We start from the raw sequence: 24,706 nt of genomic DNA, 5'->3' as shown, positions 1-24,706 counted from the left end.
ACATTACATAGCATGGGTGCTTTCTTTACAAGGTCGCATTTTGCCCCTTATATTGAGGACCTGCCAGTTTGGTGTGAGAGATCACACACACAGGGCCAGTGGGCAACATAATTCGGCTTGCAAGCAGACATGGTAAGCCACAATCTTTTGGCTTCTTTAACCTTCATAACATGTGGGAATGGTTTCAAACAGCAGCACTCTCATTTCCCATACCAAGCACCCGTTGGGTTGGCCATTTAAAATGGGTTGGCTATTTAAAAGGAGGGGCTGTGGTTTTTGGGTTAACGTGTAGCACAAATCCAACTAACCCCCCCCCACACACACACACCCAATTCTCTGGGATGATCACTTCACCCCTCTCCCCACTGGTGGCGTGGCTAACAGCGGCGATGATTTCTGTTCAGCCACAGGCAAACAGCCCAGCAGGAACGGCCACCTCTGAATGTCCCTTTAATAAAATTCCCCTATTTCAACCTGGTGACCATGAATGATATCACTCTCCTGAGGATAACACAGAGAGATAAAGAACAGATGTTGCTTGAATGCCAGCAAACACAGGGACCATTCGCTGCCAGGCTTTGTCATGCAATGATTCCAAACTACATGCTACTGGCCTGGCGTGATAAAGTATCCTACCATGGAGGATGGAATAAGGCTGCACTGCCCAGAAACCTTTTGCAAAGCCTTTGGGAGTACATCCAGGAGAGCTTCATTGAGATGTCCCTGGAGGATTTCCGCTCCATCCCCATACACATTAACAGACTTTTCCAGTAGTCTGTTACTGGCCGCCAATGCATCCCAAGTTTTCAGGGCAAATTAATCATTAAACATGCTTGCTTTTAAACCATGTATTATATTTACAAAGGTACACTCACCAGAGGTCCCTTCTCTGCCTTCAAGGTCCAGGAGCCCACCTTGGGTGGGTTGGGAGGGTACTGGCTCCAGGGAGATAAACAGTTCCTGGCTGTTGGGGAAAACGATTTCTCCACTTGCTTGCTGTGCGCTATCTTCAACCTCCTCCTCATCATCATCTTCCTCATCCCCAAAATCTGCATCCCTGTTGTGTGAGAGTCCATTGACAGAGTCCAGGTATAGGGGTGGGGTAGTTGTAGGGGCACCCCCTAAAACGGCATGCAGCTCATCATAGAAGCGGCATGTCTGGGGCTCTGACCCGGAGTGGCCGTTTGCCTCTCTGCTTCTTTGGTAGGCTTGCCTGAGCTCCTTAAGTTTCACGTGGCAGTGCTGCGCGTTCCTGTTATAGCCTCTGTCCTTCATGCCCTTGGAGATTTTTTCAAATATTCGGGCATTTCATCTTTTGGAACGGAGTTCTGATTGCACGGATTCATCTCCCCATACAGAGATCAGATCCAGTATCTCCTGTTCGGTTCATGCTGGAGCTCTTTTGCGATTCTGGGACTCCATGGTCACCTGTGCTGATCATCTCGCCACACTGGCCAAATAGTAAATGAGATTCAAAAGTTCTCGGGGCTTTTCCTGTCTACTTGGCCAGTGCATCTGAGTTGAGAGTGCTGGCCAGAGCGGTCACAATGGAGCACTCTGGGATAGCTCCCGGAGATCAATACCGTCGAATTGCGTCCACACTACCCCAAATTCGACTCAGCAAAGTCGATTTTAGCGCTAATTCCCTCGTCAGGGAGGAGTACAGAAATCGATTTTAAGAGCCCTTTAAGTCGACAAAAATGGCTTCGTCGTGTGGACAGGTGCAAGGTTAAATCGATCTAATGCTGCTAAATTTGACTTAAACTCATAGTGTAGACCAGGGCTAATGGTCTGTCCACACTGCAGTTAGATAGCCCTGGCTGGCCCATGTCAACTGACTCTGGCTTGCAGGGCTTAGCCTAGGGAGCCATTTAATTGTGGTATAGACGTTCAGGCTTGGGCTGGAGCCTGGGCTCTAGGACCCTGGGAGGTTGCAGAGTCCCAGAGATCAGTCTGCAGCCTGAGCCCGAACATCTATACCAGGATGAAATGGAAGGGCCGATGGCCTGTGAGGGGCAGGGCAAATGGCAGGCCCCATTGTCTTCTCAGGGCAGGGAATATTGAGGGGCTGATGGTGTGTGAGGGACAGGGTTGGGGGAAGACCCCCTTGTACCCTCAGTGGAGGTGATATGGAGGACAGGGCTGAGGATAAGTTGAGGGGAGCTGGTCATGGGGACCTAGGGGAAAGATACAGTGGCAGGAGGAGTTGGAGTCAGGACAGGGAAGACGTAGAAGAGGCCAGGAGTAGGAGAATTGGTGGCCGGAATGGAACCATGCAGGAAAATGACAACACAGAGACAAAGGAGGACGGAGGGCTGCAGGGCAGAACTGAGGGGCTGGGAGGGCAGGATGAAGTCCTTGGGGCCTGGAGTGGGGAAATGGGTGACAAGGTGAGGAGGGGATCGTGTGGGGAGGAATAGCATTGATGAGGAGAGAGGATTACTGGGCTGGAGAAGGGGCTGCTTAATGACTTCATGGTCGGAGGGGGGCTTGATGGACTATGGAGGGGAATGGATGGATGTGCGGTTTGCATTGGGAGTTGTTTGGGGGATGTATGTTGTGGCTGCAGAATACCCCGGGGGCTGTGGGAGATTCCCTGGAACTGTGGGGAGATCTGGCTGCTTTGTTTAAATTGCACAATACAATAAATTGTTTCAAATCCAGTTAATGGAAAGATTACAAGTTCACTCGCCCATGTGCCGTACGGTACACACTTGGTGGTGTCGATCCACAATAGTACGTGTGGAATTTTGGCTGATTAAAGCACAGGCAGCTCCAGGTCTGTCAGTCTGGCACCTTTCACAAGAATAAAATTCTCTTTGAGGAAAAAAAAATCAGGGTCAAATCCTGACCAAAAGCAAGTCAGCACCAGTCCCCTGACACATGCAGTTACACCATTTACACCAGCTCTGGGATGGACGATTGCTGAATATTGCGAAACATCTTGTGAATTGGGTTACCCCTTAATCCTGGAAGCTGCACCAGTTGGTGCAGAAATACTTCAAATCATTTACCTTTTAGTTATTTTCCATTTCTGCTGGTTGAGCTAAAACGTGTAACAATGAGATCAACGGTGATTCCCAATTGATTAACTGATCCTCAAGGGCTTTTACCCGCTGCTCTATAAATACTTCCACACTGCGTGTCTGACAGAAAGAGGGAATGTTTCTGAGCAGAGCGTTCAAGCTCTGCTTCCGCAGGAGTAAATGATGAACACTCTCCAGCTTCTATTTTAGTGGCTTTGGTAAGTGCGCTGATCATATTGCATCGATTTCACTTATATTAATAGGCAGTTGCAACTGCTTCAAATGTTTAATCTGTAAACAATGAGAATTGCACATTTTTATTATCAGGGTCATTATTAGTTATTTTATTGAAGACCCAAAGCCCTAGGAGGACGGGTCCCTGCCTTGTGGTGCTTGCAATCTGAGGGCCCAGTGGTGCAAAAATTGCCCATGTAGCTTGGAATTTTCCATGAGTGAGGAACACAAATCCCAGTGGAAGCCAGCCTGTGTTTTTAACTCCCTGTGTCTTCTTTTTGTAAGTACCATTGACTTGCCTGGGGCTGTGTACGGTAACAAGAAACCTAAGAATGGCCATAGCACATCCAAACTGAGGTCTATCTAGACCCATAACTTGACTGACAGTCACTAGCACCAGACATTTAACTGGAAGGGGTGCAATTAACCCTGGAGTGGTAATTACTGACTAACCTGCTGTAGTTTCTAGCTAATGGGACAGTGTGCTGTAACCTCTGAAAGGGTGACTTGCACTCTCTGCATTTCCACCACTTCATGGTGCCTGCTTGTAACATAACACTCCCTGGAGTGTCTGCTTCGATACCATAAGTGGGAAAATTGAGCTCTTTGTCTTTGTTCCAACAAAACGTAACTTCAATGAGGGTTTTGCTGGGTAAGGGCCAGTTGAGCCAGTTGATGTCCCTAGGAGTCCTGCACATAACTGAGGATAGGTTTTTCACAGTAAACTTTGCACATGGCAAAATTCCAGTTTGAGGAATGCTGGCTCTCTGCATGGGGTGGATCTCACCCAGTGTGAGCAAAGGAGGCATAGAATCATAGAAGATTAGGGTTGGAAGGGACTTCAGGAGGTCATCTAGTCCAACCCCGGCTCAAAGCAGGACCAACACCAACTAAATCATCCCAGCCAGGGCTTTGTCAAGCCGGGCCTTAAAAACCTCTAAGGATGGATATTCCACCACCTCCCTAGGGGAACCCATTCCAGTATTTCACCACCCTCCTAGTGAAATAGTGTTTCCTAATATCCAACCTAGACCTCCCCCACTGCAACTTGAGACCATTGCTTCTTGTTCTGTCATCTGCCACCACTGAGAACAGCCGAGCTCCATCCTCTTTGGAACCCCCATTCAGGTAGTGAAAGGCTGCTATCAAATCCCCCCTCACTCTTCTCTTCTGCAGACTAAATAACCTCAGTTCTCTCAGCCTCTCCTCGTTAAGTCATGTGCCTCCGTTGCATCTAGAATGAAGATAGTACACAGCTAACATTCACAGTCTTCAGAGGCTCCTTTTCTTTTGGTCCCCTTCCCCTCCAATACTAACATAATGTACAACAGCGGGGGCAGGCTGGCGTTTATAGCTAAAACACAGCAAAGCTGGATTTTGTTCCCTGTTCTGCCACAGCCTCCTTGTGTGTCTTCGGACACTCACTGTCAGTCATCACTGAGTAGTTTTATGAACACTTCTCAGCCCATGGGCCATTCACAAGGCACATAATTTTTCTCCTCTCAGATAGGTAAACAATTAATTTTTTTATGGTGGACCCAAGCTAAACAGTTGAGATCTGAATCCAGACTGAAACCTTGTTCCAGAATGCACGGGTGTTCTGATCTAAGGTTTGGGTTCAGGACCACTCTGCTTTTCTGATGTTCCCTTTAATAATGAGTTCATACAAGTCTTCATATGCCAAGCTCCATCTAGGGGAGAGGGTGTGGTCCAGTCTAATGAAGGGGCACTCATCTGAGAGCTGGGAGACCTGAGTTCTGTCATTGATCTCCTGTGTGGCATTGCACAAGTTGCTTACCTGTTCTGTGCTTTAGTTTCCCCCTCAGTTAAATGAGGATCTACATCCTCCTTCCTATGAGTGTCAATGGGCTTTGAATCAGACCCATTGATACTTGTGCTCTTTTGTAAATCACTTTAAGATTTATGAATGCAAAGCTCTACATAAGAACAGGATATTATTAGTAATGGAATTTTATAACTGAGATGGGGATCTATGAGTACCACAAGGGTTTTTAATCAAAGTACTGACTCCAACCTGTCTGAAGAGCAGTGGCACGATGGGCCATATTTTCTGACATGGTGTCACGTATTTTTAATAATGTTGTTTTTAATTGTAGGGAATGTGGTTTAATAAACTGACCAGAACCTCCCCCGTGCATCATGCCAACCTGCAATGAAACCAACATGAGTCCTGTAACATTCCTCCTGGCAGGCATCCCAGGGCTGGAAGCTGATGGCCCCTGGATCTCCATCCCCTTCTGTTTCATGTACCTCATTGCAATTTTAGGAAACGGTCTGATTCTGTTTGTGATAAAGACACAGCAGAATCTCCATGAGCCCATGTACTTGTTCCTTTCCATGTTGTCTGTCACCGACCTTGGCTTATCTGTTTCCACCTTGCCAACAATGCTCAGCGTCTTCGTGTTTAACACCAGAGAAATTGGGATTGATGTCTGCCTGGCCCAACTTTTCTTTATTCACACTTTCCTCCTCATGGAATCTTCTGTACTATTAGCCATGGCATTTGACCGCTTTGTTGCAATTCGCCACCCGCTGAGATACGCTTCGACTTTAACCAGTGCTAGGATAGGAAACATAGGGCTGGCGATAATAATCAGGGGTGGTGGTCTGCATATCCCATCTGTCATTCTTCTCAAGAGGTTGCCGTACAGCAAGAACCAATCTCTCTCTTTTTCTTATTGTTTGCATCCAGATGTAATGAAAATGGCCTGCGCAGATACTACGCCCAGCAGCTTCTATGGTTTGTTTATTGTCCTTTGTTCTCTGGGATTAGACTCAGTGCTCATTGTCCTGTCTTACATCATGATCCTTCAGACTGTACTGAGTATCACATCTTGGCAAGAGCGTCTCAAGGCTCTGAACACCTGTGTCTCCCACATCTGTGTCACCCTGCTTTTCTACACCCCGCTGATCAGTTTGTCTATGATTCACAGGTTCAAGAAAAAGGCTCTTCCTCAGAGTGAAATTCTTCTCTCTTACCTCCACCTCCTCTTCCCCCCAGTGCTAAATCCCATTGTATACAGCATAAAAACCAAAGAGATTCGTAAACGGATCATGAATATCTTTAAAAACTATTCCACTAACAGACTTCAATGGGGGCACTGATTTGGTCTGTCTAATTTGTATATCTAGGAACAATATGGCCCATGGTGTCCAAATGCCTCTGTCACGCTGAGCCAGTGAGGATTTTAAAAAAAATTAATGGAGATATCTCCTAGAACTGGAAGGGACCTTGAAAGATCATCAAGTCCAGTTCCTTGCCTTCATTAGCAGGATCAAGTACTGATTTTACCCCAGCTCTCTAAGTGCCCCCCTCAAGGATTGAGCTCATAACGCTGGGTTGAGCAAACCAATGCTCAAACCACTGAGCTATCTCTCCCCCTTGGTTAAGCAACCAGCAGTCCAGTTGAACTAAAAGCAACCGTTAAGGACATAGAAAAGTATTGAAATGGTAAACAGGGCCATTCCTTGTAGATAGCTAGCAAAGCCATGGTAAAAAAAACTAGAGTTCTTGAAATATAGGCCTGTATTGTTAGAGAATCAGAAGTAGATACAAATTGTATTTCTCTGGGTTTACCTATATCTTATTAGAAGTTCAACAATGTGACCAAATTAGCTTGTAGGTGCTAAATTTCATGTTTCATTACCTATTCTCTTGATTCAGAGGTCAAAAGAGGATATAAACATTTAGATGAAACTTATGGTGTAATAATATCATTGTTTTTATTTCTCTTTGAAGTTTGTAATAAACTACCTGTGAATCTCTTCAATGATTAATTGCCTTATGCTAATCAATGCTAATAGTTATCAGTGTATACATAGGAAATAGAGATTTTTTTCAAAGCAACAATGCACATTACCTATTCTTCGTGCAAGGAAGGTCCTCTGTGATCATTTGCGGACAAGAGGCTAATCAGCGGAACTTCAGTTATAAAGGGACTTTGGGGCCTGATCCTTACTCTCTCAGATCTGCTTAAACTTTGTCAGGGGAAATTCAAGAGACAAGATGGAGGACTTCTGCATTAGCTCTGCAATTCTTATGGAAGAATTTGAAAAAAAAACCTCTGCATATGGACTGCCTATTGGACTATGACTTTTTCCATGAATTCCAGAAGGATTTCAACAAATCGGCAGCCTCACCATTTCTGCTTTGAAACTGGCGTATGAACTGGACTCATATGTGTATGTATAATGATCTTTTAACACAGTAACTCTCTTCCTTTTCCTTTTAAATAAATCTTAGATTAGTTAATAAGAATTGACTGTAAGTGTGTATTTGACCTGGTGTGTAATGTGTCTAATCTCTTGAGAGTGGTAGAACTTTACAGATGGTGAATGAGATTTTAAATAACCCTCACTAGATGGACTTGGCTGTCTCGTAGGGAACCAAAGGCTAGACTGATTAAAGAGAACTGTATTTTGACTTCTTGGTATCCAGTAAGGTATTATAGAAGCTGTTTGGTTACTGTTTTGTGAATCATTTATAAGAATAAGCCATCAGTTTGGGGAATTGTCTGCCCTATTCCTTGCAGTTTGCCCTGATTGAGCATTCTCAGTATATCCCCTCCAGTAACCATGGTCACAGCCCCCCAAAAGGAAATATTGTATTGTTTGCCCCAAAAAATCCCAGTTAGCAAAACTACAGTCCTGTATCCTTAAAGCTTCTCGTTCATGAATAAAGTGTATCCTGTTTTGTACAGGGAATTAAGTTGTTCAGTGGAATACATATAAGGAATAAGGAGTTTTAAGGGAGGAAGACTAAATGCATTCATTCCTAAACTACTTAGCAGGTTGACTTGTAAATTCTCTGAAAACTCATTCTGCACTCAGATAGTAAGTGTTGCAGTGTTGGCTGAGGCTACACCATATTTTTCATAGATACAGAAGTTGAATCCCTGCTCTAAGAGAAAAACCTGACTCAACTTTAACTATGGCTTCACTATTGATGCCACCATAATAAAATATAATTTTTCAGCATTTTTACCTTGCTCTTAATTGTAAATAATTGTTATTAATATTTACTTATTTGTTGAAATCCTTCCTTAATATGCCCTTCATTAATGAAATCTGCGTACCATGAAGCCTTCTGTTAATCTGTTCCGCACAGTCTGCCATCCTCATCTTCATAGATTAAAAGGCTAGAAGTGATGTAATGATCTAAGCTAACCTCCTGTGTAACAGGTCGTTGAATTACATCTAGAAATTCCTGCCTCAACAACAATAACTTGTGGTTGAAATATAACAGATTTGGTAGAAAGACCCATTGAAGTCACCACTGTCATATGTCCATTGCTGTGGTCCTTTGTAGCCCTCCCCAGTTATCCAGAGAATTTTAGATCTGTATGGTTTCGTCTTTCTACTGAGAGCCCATTCTTGCAGGCGAAGTGAGTACCTAATTCCAAACACTTGTCAGGCAGAGTGAACCCTTTTGTTTGTTTGGAAACCAATCTGCAAGTGCATTTGTTAGCCAAAAGGATTTGGTGAGCAATTGGTCATATAAGCCCACACGGCATAGCTTCTAATCATTGATTGGCTGACTAACAAAATGACTAATAATGCCCTCTCTTGCCGTCGCTCTCTCTCTCCTGAGAGTGCTGATTAGTACCCATGTATTTTGCAGTTTGGGGGCCTGTCTAGGAATGAGACCTATCTCCAAGGTCTGGAGGCAGTGGGCCAGCCTTGTTCCAGCTCCTTTGCCACAGAGGGGGCATTTGGATTCCAAAGTCATGTTGGAAACCCTTCGACTTTTATACAGAGGGGGCTCCAACTCAAGAACTCCTTCCGATCACAAGGAGAATATCACCTGGGGAGAGAGAGAAAGACAGATGATCTTGTAGCTACCATGAGTTACGTAGATCAATACCAATACCTTAAGTTCCACCCAGAAGCAGATGGGCAGCTAGAGCAGATCTCAGATCACTGATGTTGGTTGCTCAACACCACCTATGCTGCTGAGCAAACAGGTCGCTGCATTGTTCTGATGGTGTAACATTGCATCCCATAATGCTTTATAGAAATATGCTTATGAGTGTTAATATGACATACCTGGAATATGTTTTATGCTAGATATGCCATGTAACATATCTTTGCAAAGGTTATTATCAACTGAATATATTCATCCTATTTGTATGCATTTATCATTTTTATATCTGAAGTGATGAGTGTTGGCTCTATTCTTGTATTTAAAGTGTTTGCTATAAGAAACATATAAGACAGATTTGATCAACATAGTGTGAAGGGGTTATTCAAGTAATTGGGAATACTTAACTAACAATGGACTTTGGGAGACACCAATCCACATCTGAGTTTTCCTGGGAACATTCAAACTAACATGTAAACAATGGTGTTGGCCTGCAAAAAGCCGAATCTTTCATACACATGTGACTTGCGCCGGTGGCTAGAGACCCCATCTTGTGGCTGGGATGTTGCACAAGAAAGAGAATATAAAAGGCAGTGAAAAACACCCTCCTTTTTGTCTTCAGCAGGCTCAAAAGATACCCTCTCAACCCCAAAGAGATGCCTGAAAGAAACTGAAACAATGGACAGTATCTATGGGGGTGTAAGTGATTGCTGGACCCAGACAAGGAGGAAGTCTAGTCTGTAAAAGAAGCTTATTAGATCTCTGAGGGTGATATTTACCTGCATTTAGTTTCCTACTGTATTAGGCTTAGATTTGCATGTTTTATTTTATTTTGCTTGGTAACTTACTTCATTCTGTCTGTTATTACTTGGAACCACTTAAATCCTACTTTTTATATTTAATACAATCACTTTTTAGTTATTAATTAACCCAGAGCAAGTAATTAATTCCTGGGTAGCAAACAGCTGTGCATATCTCTCTATCAGTGTTATAGAGGGCGAACAACTTATAAGTTTACACTGTATATGCTTTATACAGAGTAAAACGGATTTATTTGGGGTTTGGACCCCATTGGAAACTGGGTATCTGTTTTCAGTTAAGCCTTCAGCTTTGGGGGATGTGGTTCAGACCTGGGTCTGGGTTTGCAGCAGGCTAGTGTGTCTGGCTCAACAAGGCAGGGTGCTGAAGTCCCAAGCTGCCAGGGAAAACGGGCTCAGACGTAGTCCCAGCACATCAGTTACTTCAGCTGGGTGGGGCAGGAGTTCAGGTTCTCCACCCAGTGCCCCAAATCACCCTTATGAGGCACACAGAGCTGAAATCTCTCTGAGGCACTTAGCTGTGGCCCCAGTTATTGCAACGTCTGAGCGCCTCACAATCTGTAACATGTTATCAGTACAACATCCTGTGCAGCAGGGCCGTGCTACTAATACCACTGGGCAGATCCCAAGACCAGAAGGCACCATTGTGATCATCTAATCTGACCCCCTTTATAGCACAGGCCAGAGACCTCCCCCACAATAACTCCTAGAGCAGAGCTGTTAGAACTACATCCTGCCTTGATTTAACAATTGTCAGTGCTGGAAAATCTACCACGGCCCTTGGTAAATTGTTCCAGTGATTAATTACCCTCATTGTCCAAAAAATTCCACCTTACTTCCAGTCTGAATTTATCTAGCTTCAGCTTCCAACCATTGGATCCTGTTATAACATTCTCTGCTAGACCGAAGGGCCCATTGTTAAACTTTTGTTCCCCATTCAAGTACTTACAGACTGCGATGAAGTCATCCCTTAACCTTCTCTTCGTTAAGCTAAATAGTTTGAGATCTGTGAGTCTATCACTATGAGGCAGGTTTTCTAAGCATTTAATCATTCTCTGGGCTCTTCTCTGACCCCTCTACAATTCATCATCATCCTTCTTGAACTGTAGCCACCAGAACTGGACACAGAATCCCAGCAGTGGTTGCACCAGGGCCAAAGACAGAGGTAAAATAACCTCCCTGCTCCTGCTCGAGATTTCCCTGGTTGAACATCCCGGATTGCTCTAGCTTTCTCGTCAGTAGTGCCACACTGGGAGCTCATGTTCAGCCGATTATGACCCCCAAGTCTTTTTCAGAGTCACTGCTTCCCAGGATCGGGTCCCCCATCCAGTAAGGATGGCCCGCGCTCCTTGTTCCTAGATGTAAACCTCTACATTGAGCCGTATTAAAATACATGTTGCTAAGGCATCGAGGGACTAAGTGAGTTGACCAAGGTCACAGAAGAACTCTGTGGAAGCTCCTGGAATTGAAGCCAGTTCTTCTGAGTCCCAGGCCAGCACTTTACCCACTGAACCGTCCTTCTTCTCTCGGGCTAGTGGCTGGAGAGGGGGCAGCTGGCAGCTCAGCATGCTGAGATTACCAGGAACTCAGGGAATTAAACTCCTGTGACATCACTAAACAGGAACTCAAGAACAATTCCTTTTCCAGATGATAACGCTGAGTCATGCTTTCTCCTGACTCTATTGAGGGACAAATCCATAGGCCTGGGCATGGAGCCAGGTCATAGTGGACAAGCAACTCCACATGCGCTCTCAGTGTGACGGAAAATGGGTGAATGTGGCCCATAGGGACACTGGAATGGACGTCCTGCATCCCTGAGCCCAGTCCCCTGCTATCAGAGGCGATCCTGGCTTATCATCAGGTGCATAAACCTGTCACGCTCCTGTGACACAGTGTGCCCGGGGCAGCCCTCACTGGAAATGCCAAGGTCAGGGCAGGCTGCAAAAGGGAGAGCAGATGCTCCCAAGACTGGTGGGTAACACTGAAGTTAAACTTCCCAATGAGTCACACAGCCCCCTTCATTGCATTCCAGTTCTCTGGCTCCCAATCAGCACCTAGGTCCAGTACAGTGAGAAGTTATTTAAACAACTCTGCTCACATATACAAAATGTTCTTCTGACCCCAAACGGTCAGCCATCTTTCCAGGTTTGGATCTTACCCAAAATACCACGGTGCCGGACAGTCCTTTAGTGTCTAAAACTAAAGGTTTATTATAAAGAAAAAAGAAAGGACAAGAAGAGAGATGTTAAATGCTAAAACAGTCAAATACATACAAAGACTTCAAAGGCCATTGTAGCGGGGTGGACACCAGCTCCTGCCCTGAGAGGTTGGAAAAACCCTGCAGAGGGCTGGGGCAGGACAAGGTAAAACCCTGGCTGATTGCGGGAAGTGGCTGCAGCTGGGCCACACCCTAATCAGAGCCCAGATGGCCGGTATAAAGAGGCTGGGAGCCAGGTGCTCAAGAATCTCTCTCTGCCTTCAGAGAGAGAAGGGCCTGGGTGTAGGGAGCTAGACACAGGGAAGCTGAGTGGAGCAGGGCTGGGGAAAGACTGAGGAGCTGGGGAGCTCCAGCCTGGATAGCCCCAGGCTGTGGCCTAGTACTAGGCCAACAGGTACTGGGGGTTGCAGAGGGCAGCTCAGGGCTAGGCCAAGGCAGCAGGTCCAAACCCCCCTTGCCAGTGATGAGTGGCCTATACTGCAGTCTGCCCCAGGGAGCGGGGGCTAGTTGGTGACTGGCAGTGGTCTAGTGCTGAGGCAAGGTGGGGATAGTGGGTGGGGGTTCTCCAGGGAGGGGAGACCCAGATCTGTGGGGTACTGCCAGGGGAAGCATCCCAGTAAGAGGGGCACCGGGGTCCTGGGAGGGACACGGGGGCCAGTGCAGAGGACAAGGCGGATCACCGGCCTGCAGAGGATGCTCCAGAGGCTGGTGAGCTAATTCCCTGGACGACCAGCAGGAGGTGCTACAGGGGTGAGTCCGGACCCTCTTACAGCCATATATCAGGTTCCTGCAGTATTGGTGAGTTTGCTGCCTTGAAAGTCCCTCTGGATCACATCCACAGTTTGGATGGGTCATTCGATCCTTTGTTCAGAGCTTCAGTGTGTAGCAAAGGTCCTCCAGAGGTAAGAAGCAGGACGGAAGACAAAATGGAGAAGATGCAGCTGCCTTTTATAGTCTCTTGCCATTTGGCCTGTGCTTCCTTTGTTTCAAACACAAGCTGCCCAGTACATGGCTTGGAAGCCTTTTCTGTCCATAGGCACGCCCCTGCATGCCTTGCTGAGTCATATGGTGTATCTGCCTTCTCTCAATGGGTCAGTTGTATAACTGATGGGCCATCAAGCAGGCTATGTCACCAAGAAGCATAGCACAAGTTTGAAATACATACATACATATCTATAACTCATAATACAAAAATGATACAAACATATAAACAAGATTATAATATCTGGCAAATTATAACATTTTTGCAGATATCTTACATGGCATATCTGGCATAACTCATTGCAATTACACAATATTGGTATTTGTAATACCCTAAAGTGTCCCCCAGATTCCATACAGGGTCACAGCTCCATCTTAAAAGCTCAGTTGTTCCCCCCCCCCCCCAATCCCCACTTCTCCTGTTGGGAGGCTGTTCCAGAACCTCCCTGCTCAGATGGTCAGAAACCTCCTTCTCCATCCCAGACTCAGTTTGCTCCTGACCAGTTGATCCCCATTTGTTCTTTTGCCAACACTGGCCTTTAGCTTCAGGAGCTCATCTCCCTCCTGGCGTTTACCGCCCACCACTGGCATATTTATAGAGCAATCAAATCCCAGATCAGCCTCCGTTGTTTTAGGCTAAACCAACCACGTTCTTTAGTCTCCTCATAAGCCAAGCCCTCCATTGCCCTGACTATGCTAGGAGCCCTTCTCCGCACCTGTTCCAGTCTGAATTCATCTTTCTGGAATACGATTGACCAGAATTTTACACAGTTTGCCAGAGGAGGTCTCACCAGTGTCTTGTATAAGGATATTAATAGTTCCCTATCTCACCTGATACATTCTAGGATCTCATCTGCCTTGTTCACAGCCGCATCACATCGGTGGCTCACAGTCATCCTGGGACTGACTAATACACCCAGGTCTTTCTCCTCCTCTGTCGTTTCCAACTTACCGTTTGCTGAATAAACAGGGGTGCAGTGAGTAGACGTAGGGAAGGCTGAGAGCTGACTTGATGACAGTGTACAAGCACTTTCACAGGGATGAAATACCAGCTACTAACGGGCTCTTTAATCTAAGAGAGGAAGGTATAACAAGAACCAATGGCAGGAAACTGAAGCCATACAAATTAAATTTGGAAATGAGGCACATATATGTAACAGCAAGGGTGCTTAACCAGTGGAATAAACTCCCAAGGAAGGTGAGGAATTTTCCTGATCTCTCCAAACCAAGTCTGGATGCCTTCCTGGAAGACACGCTTTAGAGGAACAAAAGTGATGTGTTGGTCAAACACAAGTCATTGGGCTCAATATGGCGGTAACTGGGTAAAATTCTGCAGCCTGTGCTACACAGGAGGTCAGATTAGTGGTTCCTCAAACTTATTTGATCACACCCCGGCCCCTTCTTTGTGTCTGTAAGAGTTTATGCCCCCCTCACCTGCCACACAAATATATATAATGATATATGTGGGGGAAGGGCTCAAACTGAATCAGGTTCGGCTTCTTTGTTTTTCACTTGAGTTTTATTTTAATGTTGCACGAATGAACCAATGATCCATTGGAATCAGAATAAAGCTAAACTGTGACTGTGGTCCCCGCTTAGAATGAAATGTGCACACCGCGCCGTAGCAAACAGATCCATGTACAGATGGTAATGTCATTGCACAATGCTAAGCAAGCTTAACAGAACACCATCAAAATGCACAGCACCGCCTAGACTCAAAAGCACAGTGCTATCTGAGGACCAGATCTGTCTGGAGGAATCAGCTGGGCTAGTTATTCATTGCAGTGGGTTGTGCACAGAAAGGTTTTTTCCCAAAAGTTTCTCACCCCTCACCCCTGTATACATTCTGCACCCCCCAGGGAGGCCCGCCCCCAAGTTTGAGAACCTCTGGACTACCTGATCTAATGGCTCCATCTGGCCTTAAATTCTATGACTCTGTGAATCACTGTCTTGAGTGGATCGTTATCTTGGATGCAACTTGAACAAGTTGCTACTCTGAATGCTGATAGGCACTCAACAAGAATAGACACTGGCCAAGAAGAATCTGGATTGTCACAATAAAACCAGGATATATGGTCTCTTTACGCTCTAAACCGGGTCATTTCCTGCCTTCGGGGAAGTCTCACAATTGTCCCACTCTTCGAGCTGGGAACAAAACCTCATGTATGCTAATCGCATATCACCAAGCATATCTGACTGGACACCTCAGTCGCTTTCCTTCGGGTGCTTGTGACCAGAGCTACACAGTCACCCCCAGCCTCCTTAAATCTAATAGTTTTATTAGCAAACAGCGCAAAGCATTGGAGAAAATGGTTTTAAAATAACAGGCAGCTGTCACACGTCTACACTCATCTATCTCACATATCACTACAACCTAAGTTAGACAGGCTTCCAAGAGCACAGTGCATTCTGGCCAAGTCACTGCCGATGGGGACTGCCCCAGAGTGCCCCCTTGTGGCCTGAGGTAGCCCTGCAGCCACCATGCCCTTCCCTCCAAGGTCCTTGCAATGACTTACTCTCAGTCTGGGATACTTAAAACAAGAGCCCCCTTTGTGGGGTCACATTAATTCAGTCTTTTCTATAACACAGGCTCTGCCACCCTTGGTCTCCTTCCCCCAGTTCACAGTCCTCCCTCACCAGCCCCTCTTCCACTGCTCCAGGCCTTAGATTCTGTCAGAACCTTTCTCTACATAGTGGAGATCAATAGCTCATGTTGTCTTGATCTAAGGGTCCAGGATGTAATAGCTGGCTCATATTTTTCATCTCCCATGTCACCAGCACTGGACCCGGGTGGTGACTCTTCACTTCACAAACACCCTGATGATCCTCGCACGAAGGTGTTTGCTTTTCACGCTGTACACGATTGGGTTCATCACTGGTGAGATCACTAGGTAGAGGTAGCCAATGAGAATCACAAGCAAGGGAGAAGAGTTCTTCACGAATCTGTGTATGACAGACAAGCCGACCATTGGCATGTAGAAGAGCAGGAAAGCGCAGAGGTGGGAGATGCAGGTGCTCAGGGCTCTGAGGCGCTCCGCATGGGATGCAATGCTCAGCACTGTTTTGAGGATCATCACGTAAGAGAGGAGGATGAGCAGCGAGTCCAGCCCCACTGTGGAGACTGTAACAAACAAGCCATAGATGCTGCTGACTGTGATATCTGAACAAGCCGTCTTCATGACCTCCTGGTTTAGGCAGTAGGAATGGGAGAGGACATTGGCTTGACAGTATCGGTAGTGTTTTAGGAGAAAGGGGAGTGGGAATACTACAGCCACCCCTCTTAGCACAAACACCAGTCCCATCTTGGCTATTCTTGACGGGGTTAAGATGGAAGCATATCTCAATGGCATACAGATCGCGATGAAGCGGTCATAGGCCATCAACAACAGCACGGAGGATTCAGTGAATGCAAATGAGTGGATGAAGAACAGTTGGGCAAAACAGGCACTGAGGCTGATCTCCCTTGAGTTAATAAGAACATACCCAGTGTCGTCGGCATGGTGGATATTGATAAGGCGAGGTCTGTGATAGCCAACATGGAAAGGAAAATGTACATGGGCTCATGGAGGCTTGGATCCGTTTTTATAATGAACAGAATGACTGAATTTCCTACTATCGAAATAACATACATTAGGCAGAAAGGAATAGAGATCCAGAGATGGACGTCTTCCTGCCCAGGTATCCCAGTGAGAAGGAACACTGCAAATTTGAGTTTGGTGTCATTGACAGCTGACATAATATACTGAGCAGGTCCGAGGAGTTTTGAACTTTCCTTCCTAAAAGGAAAAAGAACAGGAGACTAGTTGATATTTAATAAGTAGGGCTGCCAAGCAATTAAAAAAAATAATCACAATTAATAGTGTGATTAATCGCACTGTTAAAAACTAATAGAATACCATTTATTTTTTAAAAATGATGTTTTCTACATTTTCAAATATATTGATTTCAATTACAACACAGAACACAAAGTGTAAAGTGCTCACTATTTTTATTACAAATATTTATGCTGTAATAAACAAAAGAAATATTATTTTTCAATTCATCTCATACAAGTACTGTAATGCAATCTCTTTATCATGACAATTGAACTTACACATGTAGAATAATGTACAAAAATAACCGCATTCAAAAATATAATACTGTAAAACTTTAGAGCCTACAAGTCCATTCAGTCCTACTTCTTGTTCAGCCAATCGCTCAGACAAACAAGTTTGTTGACATTTGCAGGCGATATTGCTGACCGTTTCTTGTTTACAATGTCACCTGAAAGTGAGAACAGGCGTTCTCTTGGAACTCTTGTAGCTGGCGTTGCAAGATATTTTCATGCCAGATTCGCTAAAGATTCATATATCTCTTCATGCTTTAACCACCATTCCAGAGGACATGCGTCCCTGCTGATGATTGGTTCTGCTCGATAATGATCGAAAGCAGTGTGGACCGACACATGTTCGTTTTCATCGTCTGAATCTGTCATAGGTTTCACCCCCACTCTGAACTTTAGGGTACAGATGTGGGGACCTGCATGAGAACCCCTAAGTTTAACTACCAGCTTAGATCAGTATGCTACCACCACCTAAATATTTGAGTCATTTGAGAAACTCTGTCTTCTCCCCCAAAATCTTTCCCTCCCAAGTACTATAACCCTTCCCTGGGTAGCCTTGAGAGACTTCTCCACCAATTCCTTGGTGAACACTGATCCAAATCCTTGGACCTTAAAACAAGGAGAAATGAACCATCTCCCCTCCTTTCCCCCACCAATTTCTGGTGAGTCCAGATCCAACCCCCTTGGATCTTAACACAAGTTAAAATTAATCATGTTCTTAAAAAGAAGGCTTTTAATTAAAGAAAAGAAAGGTAAAAGAAAAACTTCTGGGAGATAGCTTACAAGCTGATCTCACAGATAACAGATTCAAAACACAGAGGATGTTCCCCTGGGCAAAACCCTTAGTTACACACACACAAAAAATGTCACTCCAGATTTACATGTGTAAATTTGATCAGAACAGCACTCCATTAACTTTTCCTTACCAAATGCTCCTGGTGATACACTCTGACCCCCAAGAATCCTTCCAAGAGAAGCTGAAGTGCTTTGCCTGGCCAGTATTGACTGAATCCAGAGCTCGATCAACCTACAGGCTTCTCTTCATCCTCACAGGACCCTCATCCTCTCCCCATTCAAGGGTCTGTGGATGATTTCAGCCATGCTCATGTAACAGGTGATGGGTGTAAATTACATACAACCGCTATTACGCTCCCCTTCTTTGCTGAAACACAGACCAGTGTCTCTGGTCTCTCAGGACTTTTCGGAAAGTCTTGCACAGGTATTGCAGAGGGATTGTGTGCACAACCCTGAATGTAAGTGTGAGAAACAACTTCTGGTCAATTACCAGGAGACAGTATCATACAACTGTTCACTGAACACAGAGTTAATAGCACAAACCCATTGCAAACAGTATGTGAAGTACTTCTCAAATACTTTCTAAAGCAAAAGTCATAACATTTACACATCTATTCTTTAGTACACACGTGTCAATCCATTCTTTCCCCTTTGATCTTCTCTCAGAGATGATTTCTCTGGTTAGAGTGGGACTTACAATGTAGCGTCTGTCATCTGGACTTCTTCAGAACCTGAAAAGATCCCAGCATCTCAGCTCTCAGTCAATCGCTTGTAAACAAACAAAAGTCTAGTAGCTCCTCTGTCCCTGGGTTAATAGCTGACTGGTTCTCCTCAGGTTGTGTTCTGTCAGTCTGTGGCCTGTATCCGGAGTGGCAACAGGCCTTGGGGTCTATACAGAAAATCTTCATTCCCTGGGCTCTCACTCTCTAATACAGTAGTTTTGAACCTTTTTTTCCATTTGCGGAGCCCTAATACATTTCAAATGGAGGTGTGAATACCTTTGGAAATGTCAGACATAAGTCTGCAGACCCCCAGTAGTCCACGGACCACAGGTTGAAAATCACTGGTCTAGTACATAGTAACCCCAGCATCTGTTACTCAGCCACGATGAGGGTTTGCGGGAAGTGGATTTCAAAGCCAAATGCACGTGGAACACCATTTCCCATATTAAAGTCATCTACTGCTCTCTGACTGCCAATGTCCGGTATTCATAAAAGCTGTAGCACCCGGGAATGGGATTGGGACAGACATGGAGCTGATCTGCCATAATGAATGTGTCTGTTAAACTCAATTCTTGGGCTGTTTGCTGTAGAGCTATATTGGGTTAACTTTTGGGATGTTTATGTTACGGCTGTATTGGGTGAAACCAGTATGGCTCTTCTTAGTTTAACAGCAGCCTGCTGGAAAACAATCAGGAAGGGAAGCCACAGATCAACCAAAGCCATCTTTCAGTAGGAGGCACTTCAGATAGGTTGAGAGACAACACCAGAGCTACAAGCTGGGAAGAGCCTATTTCTGGGCTCCAGCCACGTTACAGAGCTTGTTTTGCCAGCGCGGGGAGTCTGTCCAGAGGTGGGGCAGCTGTTGCTGAGAAGCTCTTCAGATTGACAGGCACAGACAGTGCTGGGAAGACTTAAGGCCCTCAGCCTGCCTGGGTCTCTATCAGAGAGGAAGGGCTTCGAGTCAAGCCTGTTGTTTGAAAACACTCTTATTCTCCCCTGTTACGCTTTATTCCTACTGTTCAGATTAAACAATGTTTTGGTTCAAGGAGGCTGGCTGGTTCACTCATCTCACCACTACTCCCAGACTCCCAGAGGGAAGAACCACAGGTGCCAAATGCACTCGGACTTGATGGGCAGGCACAGTCGACCCGCAGTGTGCTGTAGCCCAGGGCCCAGTCTGAGAGTTGGAGAATGGTGAGATTCCACCCCATGAGAGGCCTGACATGTGGCACTCGGAGACCAGACAGGGGGCAACAATGCCTCCTGCCCCATAACTCTGATGGGTCTTTACAGGGCAGAAAGGCTGGAGCTGTCAGCCAGTCAGAAAACAGAAATAAACCCTACCAGACCTGTTAATACAGAGCAACACAGCTCTGAATTCCTGCCTTCATAATCGAGCCAGAGAATAAAACCTTTGAAAATGCATTTGCTGATTACATTTCCAGAAGCAAATAAACCTGAGGCAATTTGGGAACTAGTCACTGATATTTTGTGGGGTCTCCTCTGGCTAAACCCCTGCCAGGATCAGGCCCAGAGCACACAACACCTCTAAAAATGGGACCCATTCAGAAATCGTGACTCGGGGCATTGAGGTTCTAACACTCCAAGCTTGCTTCGAGTGTCAGATTTCTGTGTAGCTTGGACAGCCCACTGTGGAGCATGGGCAGATGTAGGAGAAGGGTTCCCAAGCTTCCTAGCTCTGCCTGCCCTCCAGCCCCATCACTGAGTGACTCGGACAGCACAGTTGAGTCCTCTGCCACAGCATAGAGTATCTGCAAATGGAAACAGCTTACTGCCTTTCCCCCTTCACTGCACATTTTAAAGATAGTGAAACCTGCCAACATACCCAGTTCCTGCTAGACGGGGAGCCGCTGACACCAGAGGTCTTCATCCTAAAGGACAAGGAGTTATTGGAGAGGTTGCATGGGCAGCGGGCAGTATCTGTTCAGATATGGAGGCAACTGTGTTTATGAAGCATGCCTGCACATTCCCTTGGGGGCCACTTGGCCATCAGGGAACCTCAGCTGCTTGGTTTAGTGTGCACCAGCTCTAACCCAGTAGGGGAAAAACTTCCTAACTGTCAGGTCAGCTAAGCACTGGAATAAATTGTGCAGGGAGGTTGTGGAATCTCCATCACTGTAGATTTTTAAGAGCAGGTTAGAGAAACACCTGCCAAGGATGGTCTAGATAATATTTAGTCCTGCCGTAAGCACAGGAGACTGGACTAGATAATCTCTCAAGGTCTCTTTCAGTCCTACAATTCTCCCTGAGGAATACACAGAGGGCCACAAAATCCAGGGATTCACAAAGTTATACACAGATTTCAATGATCCATTGGTATCTAGCCCCAACTACCCACAATCTCTGGGCCTCCACAACTGCTCTAGGACCCTCTCCAGCTCCCTGCTAGCACAAGCCCATCAGTGATGTGCTACCAGGTCCTGTCACAGTAGCCACTGCCCAAAGGATCTGCTGAATGGGCTTTGTACAGGGGGCTGCACAGAGATGGGAAGGCTGCTTAAAGTAGCTGATGGGCACAATACCCCAGCCATAGACTGGTCGGGAGGTTTCAACCTTTCCATACCCAGAGTGCAGCCAGAGACTCCGTCAGTGCAACCTTCATTTATGTTAAGAGGAAGAGGCAGATAAAAATCCTCCAGTTTCTCTTGGGGATCCAGGCAGCATCATTGCAACTGATATTTCAGAGAAAAATAATCCATTTTCTATGGAAACTCACCCCCCAAAATGGATGAAAAGTAAACATTTTAGTTTTTGTCAAAATGTTTCAGGGGCGGGGTGGGCGGGGTGGAGGGGACTGTCTGTTTTTCAGCCCAGCTCTGGTTCAAACCATGAGCCTCTGTCCTTCGTGCTACAGGATCATACCCCTAGGTGGCAGCACTCGCCCCCATCAGCCTCCCACACTCAGCACCCCCTGGACGTCTGCTAGACCGGGGCTATGCCAGCTCTGTATCAGGGGGATCTCCTGGAAAAGGCCTGTCTGCAGCAGCCCATCCATCAGTGGAACACTTTAGAAACATGACAAAGGCCAGACTGGGTCAGCCCAATGGTCCATGTAGCCCGGTGTCCTGTCTTCTGACAGTGGTTGGTGCAGATGCTTCAGGGGGAATGAACAGGGCAATTATCGAGTGATCCATCCCATCATCTGCTCCCAGCTTCTGGCAGTCAGAAGTTTAAAGACACCCAGAGCATGGGGCTGTGTCCCTGACCATCTTGGCTACTAGCCATTGATGGACCTGTCCTCCATGAACTTATCTGATTATTCTTTGGATCAGTTATACTTTTGGCCTTCACAACATCCTTTGGCAGTGAGTTCACAGGCTGGCTGCGCACTGTGTGAAGAAATACTTTCTTTTATTTGTTTTAAAAGTTGCTGCCTATTAACTTCATTGGGTGACCCCCTTGTTCTTGTGAAGGGGTTAATAACACTTCCCGATTCACTTTTTCCACACCACTCATGATTTTACAGGCCTCTATCATATCCCTCCTTTCCAACCTGAACAGTCCCAGTCTTTTAAATCTCCCCTCATATGGAATCTGTTCCATACCCCTCATCATTTTTGTCACCCTTTTCTGTACCTTTTCCAATTCCAGTATATCTTTTTTGAGATGGGGCAACCAGAACTGCACGCAGTATCCAAGGTTTGGGCAGATCATGGGTATATAGAGAGACAATATGATATTTTATGTCTTATTTTCTAGCCCTTTCCTAATGGTTCTTCACATTGTGTTAGTTTTGATTTGGTTGTGGTTTTTGACTGCTGCTGCACATTGAGTGGGTGTTTTCAAAGAACTAGGGGTAATGACCCCAAGATCTCTTTCTTGAGTGGTAACAGCTAACTTACACCCCATCATTTTGTTTGAATAGCTGGAATTAAGTTTTCAATGTGCATTACTTTTCCTTTGTCAACATTGACTTTCATCTGCCACTTTGTTGCCCACTCACCCGGTTTTGTGAGATCCCTTTGTAACTCTTTGTAATCTGCTTGGGACTTAACTATCTTGAGCTATTTTGCCTTGAATGGGAATTTTCCCACCTCACGGTTTATCCCTTTTTCCAGATCACTTATGAATCTGTTGAATAGGACTGGTCCCAGTACAGACCCCTGTGGGACACCACTAGTTACTCCTCTCCATTCTGAAAAATGACCATTTATTTCTACCCTTTGTTTCCTATTTTAACCAGTTTCTGATCCATGAGAGGACCTTTTTTCTTAATTCATGACAATTGACTTTGCCTAAGAGCCTTTGGTGAGGAACATTGTCAGAGGCTGTCACGGAGTGGGGGGGACGTCAGGGCCCTGCACCCCTCTTCCTGGGATTCACCGTGACTCTCAGCCAGCCAGTAAAACAAAAGGATTATTGGACAGTAGGAATGCAGTCTAAAACAAGGCTTGTAGGTACAGCCAGGACTCCTCAGTCAAGTCCTTCTGGGGGACAGGGAGCTTAGACCACAACCTTGGGGTTCCCTGCGTTCCACCACCCAGCACCAAACTGAAATTAAAAATTCCTCCAGCAGCTCTTTCCCCCCTCCCCCCCAGCTCCTCCTCTCCTTTGTCCAGTCTCCCCGCCAGAAGGTGTCACTTCTCCCAACCCCCCTCCTGGCTCAGGTTACAGCTCAGGTAGCTTCCTTCAAGGGAAGTCCCCCATCCCCAATGTAAATCCCCTGCAACATTCCCAGGTCAAATCTGCCCCGCTCCCTGCTCCATCACAGAGGCTTTCTGAAAGTCCAAGTACACTATATCCACCGGATCCCCCTTTCCTACATGTACCAAGATCACCTCTGGAGCCTTTTTTAAAAATCAGCATCAGATTAGCTCTCTGCCAGTCATCTGGTACAGCGGTTGATTTAAGTGATACGTTACATACCATGGTTAGTAATTGTCCAATCTGATATTTGAGTTCCTTCAGAACTCTTAGGTGAGTCCCATCTGGTCCTGGTGAATTATTACTGTTTAATTGATCAATTTGTTCCAAAAACCTCTTCTAATGATACCGCAATGTGGGACAGTTCCTCAGATCTGTCACCTAAAAAGAATCAGGTGTGAGAATCTCCCTCATATCATCTGCAGTGAAAACTGATGCATTTATCCTCCCTACAATAGCTTCATCTTCTTTGTCTGCTCCTTTAGTACCTGAATCGTCCAGGGTCCCCACTCATTGTTTAGCAGGCTTCCTGCTTCTGATGTACTTTGAAAAAAAATTGTTGTTAGTTCTTGTGTCTTTTTCTAGTTGTTCTTCAAATTCTTGTTTGGCCTGCCTAATTATACCCTTAAACTTGACTTGCTAGAGTTAATGCTCCTTTCTATTTTCCTCAGTACGATTTGACTTCCAATTTTTAACAGATTTCTTTTTGCCTCTAACCACCTCTTTATTCTCGTGTTTAGCCACAAGGGTGGTTTTTTGGACATCTTACTGGGATTTTTTTTGTTGTGGTGGTAATTTAGGGGATACATTTAGTTTGAGCTTTGATTATGATGTTGTTAAATTATTTCCATGCAGCTTGCAGGCACTTCACTCTTGTTACTCTTCCTTTTAATGTCCGTTAACTAACTACCACATTCTAATGTAGTTCCCCTTTTGGAAGTTAAATGTTACCATGGTGAGCTTTGTTGGTATTTCCCTCCCTACAAGGATGTTAAATTTAATTACATTATAGTCACTATTACCAAGTGCTGCAGATATATTTACCTCTTGGACCAGACCCTGTGCTCCACTTAGGACTAAATCAAGAATTTCCTCTCCCCTTGTGGGTTCCAGGACCAGCTGCTCCAGGAAGCAGTCATTAGTGCTGCCTAGAAATTTTTTCTCTGCATCCCGTCCTGAGGTGACATGTACCCAGTCAATACAGGGATAGTTAAAATCCCCTATTACTATTGGGATTTTTTGTTCTCTTAACCTCGCTAATGTC

The 24,706-nt window shown here is 45.5% G+C and overlaps 1 protein-coding gene and 1 pseudogene across 1 annotated transcript; one reads left to right on the top strand and one right to left on the bottom strand.

Annotated features, from left to right (window-relative positions):
• The first annotated feature begins 5,420 nt into the window (after nt 1-5,420).
• Nucleotides 5,421-6,386, top strand: LOC128844792 (olfactory receptor 51G2-like). Its single transcript, XM_054042830.1, has one exon. The coding sequence runs from the start codon at nt 5,421-5,423 to the stop codon at nt 6,384-6,386; it is 966 nt and encodes a 321-aa protein (XP_053898805.1).
• A 9,573-nt stretch (nt 6,387-15,959) lies between these two features.
• Nucleotides 15,960-16,894, bottom strand: LOC128832772 (olfactory receptor 51G2-like; annotated as a pseudogene).
• Nucleotides 16,895-24,706: the final 7,812 nt, after the last annotated feature.

This window comes from Malaclemys terrapin, chromosome 1, assembly GCF_027887155.1.
Source record: "Malaclemys terrapin pileata isolate rMalTer1 chromosome 1, rMalTer1.hap1, whole genome shotgun sequence".
Taxonomy (NCBI): Eukaryota; Metazoa; Chordata; order Testudines; family Emydidae; genus Malaclemys; species Malaclemys terrapin.
The sequence above is the reverse complement of the archived record's forward strand: the minus strand, read 5'-3'. Positions and strand labels throughout refer to the sequence as shown.

Bases quoted from the DNA above. Each gene is read 5' to 3' on its own strand.
- LOC128844792 (XM_054042830.1), top strand. From the start codon at position 5,421: ATGCCAACCTGCAATGAAACCAACATGAGTCCTGTAACATTCCTCCTG.